The sequence below is a fragment of the Ipomoea nil genome, unplaced genomic scaffold, assembly GCF_001879475.1.
Source record: "Ipomoea nil cultivar Tokyo-kokei standard unplaced genomic scaffold, Asagao_1.1 scaffold1043, whole genome shotgun sequence".
NCBI lineage: Eukaryota > Viridiplantae > Streptophyta > Magnoliopsida > Solanales > Convolvulaceae > Ipomoea > Ipomoea nil.
In genome coordinates, this window is record NW_017617471.1 from 13,820,049 (window position 1) to 13,824,226 (window position 4,178).

Genomic DNA, 4,178 nt, shown 5'->3' on the forward strand with positions numbered 1-4,178 from the left:
TCCCCAATCTACCCGGTAAATTTTACTGTGGACCATGGTCCATGTTGTATTGTGGTTCATAAAGTAAGTATTATTCTAATTACACTTTAGTTTCATTTGACAATATTGCTCTGTTTTTCAGTTTAATTTTTCACACCCACTAGTTTCATTATAGCAATACCAAAGTATCATTTTAATTCTATTACAGTTTCATTTGACAACATTATTGTATGAGCTCTATTTTGTTGTTTCATTTTTCACACACACTAGTTTAATTATAATAATGCTAAAGTATTGTTTTAATTACACTTTACGTTCATTTGACAATATATGTTATTGTATGATTCTGAATTTTAGTTTCATTTTCCACACACACTAGTTTCATTTTAATAACATAAAAGTATCATTTTAATTAGGAATAAGGTTCAAATTGGCCACTGAACGAAAAAAAAAAAAAAAAAAAAAAAAAAAAAAAAAAAAAAAAAAAAAAAAAAAAGTGCAATTAGGCTACTGAACACTCCAAAAATGTGCAATTTCACCTGATAGCAGGTTACCCTCAATTTTTTAGCAGGTTATCTGCTTACGTGGCAGCTGAGTTGGCATTTTTAATAAATTTTAAAACATTTTTAATAAATTTTAATAATAAATTTTTATTTTAAAAAAATTTTTAAAAATAAAAACGACTTTATTTTATTTTTTATTTAATTTTTTTTCAATTTGTTATAAAATCTATTATTAAAATTAATTATTAAAAATTATTAAAAATTATTAAAAATGCCAACTCAGCTGCCACGTAAAGCAGGTAACCTGTTAAAATTGATGGTAACCTGCTATCCGGTGAAATTGCATACGTTTGGAGAGTTCAGTGGCCTAATTGTCCGTTTTTGGAGTGTTCAGTGGCCTAATTGCACTTTTTGTTCGTTCAGTGGCCTAATTGCATTTTCAGGTTACGTTCAGTGGCCAATTTGAACCTTATTCCTTTTAATTATATTACAATTTTATTTGACAATACGTGTTGAATAAGCTATATTTTTTAGTTTCATTTTTCATACGCACTAATTTCTTTTGAGCAACACTAAAATATCATTTTAATTCTACTAATACTTTTATTTTACAACCATAATCTATATAGTACTATAGACTATGATCCACTGTATAACAACCCAATCCACCCAGACCTATTGTAATCCCTAATAATAGAACTAAAATCATAAAATGTAATTATAGTTGTCGCATGATTTGATGTCTTTACTTCACAGAGAATCCAATGCAGGTAGTCATTTCCAGTGGGGATGATATAATGAGAGAGTGTGGCCCAGATTGTCAGGTTTAGGTTTGGCAAAAAAGAAAAAGATGAGTGTTATATATATAGCTAAAAAGATTAGGCGACAAATGAAAGCGAGGTTGGTAAAATCAACGAAAAAGTGCCTTCTTCGTGCCGAAAGCTACTAATCAACGTTAAATCTCCAAAATTATATGTTTATTGCCCCAATTCGTCTCACAATTATCAAAGAACGAGTAAATTTTATTTATATGTCACAATTTTATTAAATGGTAGAAAAAATAGAAAAATACAATTACTAATTACTAATGTATTTTAATTGTATAAAATATAATTATATAATTCAATTATCAATACAGTCAGCCGTATTTACTTAATTTTAAATTACTTTATCAACTATTTTCTTGAATTTTGGATAGAATTTTGAGTGGATTTTTATGGGGATCCGCATTGGTTCCCTACTTGATTGATTATTGTGTCATTTTATATATTAAAAAGAAAAAGAAAAGGATTAGGTTTGATGGTTCCAGGTTCTATAGTTGTATGACTTTTATCCATGATTTGGTAAGTTAGTTTTAAGAAAAATGGTAATTTATACTTCTTTATAATATATTCAATTATTAATGTTACTTCTGAATTATTAATATTTTAAATGTTGTCTCTTAATATTCAAAATAGTATATATTTTACCATCTCGTATCGTACAGAAAAAATTGAGGGGTAATATTAACATTACGGGAGGGGCACTACCATTTTGAAAATTGAGAAGAAACGTTTACATTACTAATAATTCAATAGTGACAATAATAATTGACAAATTATGAAGAGACATAAATTAAAATTTTTCCGTAATTTTACATTTTACTTTATTTGGAGGGAAATTAATCACTGATTAATGATTAAAAAAGTTTACAACATGAAAAAAAAAATTAAAAAGAAAAAAAAAAAGTAACGGTGAGACCAACCTGATTAAATAGCATATGGCATGTACAATGGTTGCAAAAGGCTTCTCGAGAGAGAAGCTGTTAGCAGTGTGAACCAAAAAAAAACACAAAAAGAATGTAAAAAATAATAATAATTTCCCCATAATTCGTCGTGAAAAACGTCGCTAGGAAGCAGTCGGATCGGATATCAACGGCGGCGGGCTTCTACTACTTTTCTTGCTCGAGGTTTTTGCAAGAGCCGGCGCCGGCGCCGGCGAACCTGAGGAAGACGATGAGGACGACGGCGTGGGTCTATTGGAGCCGTTTCTGAGTTTCTTGTTCTCCCCAGCTTCACTGGGCTTCTCCTCAATCCTATGGTGACGAACTTTCGTCGTGTTTAAGCTCACCGGAACTAAACATTTGCAGAACATACCTATTTGCGTCACAGTTGGTCAATTATCGTCACAAAATTCCATTTGCGGAAAAACATTAATCGCACTCTTCATAGCTCCTTTATTAATTAATTTAGATAAAGATCTAATTAATGCTATTTAATCAAAATTAATTTGATTTTTTGGCGACGAAATGCGTAGAGAAATTAAAGAATCGTCGCAAAAGATGAGGGGTTAGAGATTAGTTTACCGATTCGAGCGAGTCGGTTAACCCATCTGGGAATAGGATTTCCGGTGAGTCGAATGCAGGCATCGTTGCAGAAATGGTTACAGTTTTTGGTGATGAGATTATAAGCATTTCCTCTGTACTTCTTGGAGAGCTCCTCCATCAATCTTCTCACTTCGCCGGCGGCCATCTCCGACCACCCGACCAAAATCGACTTCCGGAATGTGAACCCCTCGCACTGCTTCGGCTCGCCTTCGAAAATCCCCGTCGTGGGGTATTCGTGAGCTCCGAACGCGTACTCCACGCCATGAACTGCTAACCCAGATTAACAAATCACAGATCTGATGATTGGGCGCATTAGATATGCGAAAAAGCAGAAAAAAAATGAAGAATTCAGAAGAAAAAATGGGGACGGAGAAAACCTTGAACGCCGGAGTGGTAGACGCCGAGGCCGACCCAATAAGCGTAGCCGTTAATGGAGGTGAGATCGTAGACGTTGAGGTAAACCGGCACTGATCCGCGGCCGCAGTTGACAGAATTCTTTCTGCAGAGCATTCTGCGGGGGCTGAGTTGGGGAGGCACGGCGGGGCGGAGCGCGGCGGCGTTGGAGTGCCGCACAGTCAACTTTGGGCGGACCAAAAGTGGGATGGATATATAATAAGAGAGATGATGAGAGATTGGAATCTGGAACTGGATGGTGAGCTGTGTAATTGCTATTTGAAAATTTGAAAAAAGTGTTTTTTGGGAGAAAGAAGTGTAACAGTCATAATGATATCAAGTGATGCCACTCAAAAACTAATCACATTTATTATACTCGGTATTATGGAATGATGATCTGTGATTCCTCCAATTTCCTTTTTCTTTTCCTATTTTATTTGTATTTTTTACTTTTAGACTCTATTAAATATAAAATTGTAGACACTAGCGTACCAACATTCAAGAGTATGTATGTGAAGAATAATGACTAGGAATCCAGTCTCAAAGTGAGGGGCTCCTTGTGTACAGTAAGTCTCTATGGTTTATTTGAGTTACCATGATTTACATTCTCGTAGATGCTCTATCGGGTCAAGGTTGGAGATTCAACCTTTTAGGAAGAAGAGTCTGTATGTTTGTTAAAACATATTTCGTGATTCACCTAATTTACCAATCGAGGCAATAATTGGGGACAATCACAATCGAGTTGGTCAAGCAGTTGGTTTGATACCCACAATGTTCTAAGTTTGACTCCCCATAAGAGTTGTAAGTCGCCTATTAGCTTTTCTGATTTGAGCTGGTCAAATATGGACAACCTAAACTAATTTATTTACTTCTTCGTAGTCTTTTGCCGGCTGAGGCGATGAGAACTGTAATGAATTGTAGGTATATATACAAGAGGA

General features: G+C 34.2%; 1 protein-coding gene across 1 annotated transcript; it reads right to left on the reverse strand.

Annotated features, from left to right (window-relative positions):
• Positions 1-2,190: 2,190 nt before the first annotated feature.
• On the reverse strand, positions 2,191-3,576 carry LOC109181016 (deSI-like protein At4g17486). Its single transcript, XM_019330765.1, has 3 exons — positions 3,225-3,576; positions 2,827-3,114; positions 2,191-2,617 (listed from the first exon to the last, which is right to left on the reverse strand). Exons 1-3 carry the CDS (start codon positions 3,355-3,357, stop codon positions 2,370-2,372), a joined length of 669 nt encoding a protein of 222 aa, XP_019186310.1. The 5' UTR covers positions 3,358-3,576; the 3' UTR covers positions 2,191-2,369.
• Between the last annotated feature and the right edge of the window lie 602 nt (positions 3,577-4,178).

Bases quoted from the DNA above. Each gene is read 5' to 3' on its own strand.
- LOC109181016 (XM_019330765.1), bottom strand. From the start codon at position 3,357: ATGCTCTGCAGAAAGAATTCTGTCAACTGCGGCCGCGGATCAGTGCCG. The intron at 3,115-3,224 runs GTTTTCTCCGTC...CTGGGTTAGCAG, and splicing joins CTACCACTCCGGCGTTCAAG to TTCATGGCGTGGAGTACGCG. The intron at 2,618-2,826 runs GTAAACTAATCT...TGACGCAAATAG, and splicing joins TAACCGACTCGCTCGAATCG to GTATGTTCTGCAAATGTTTA.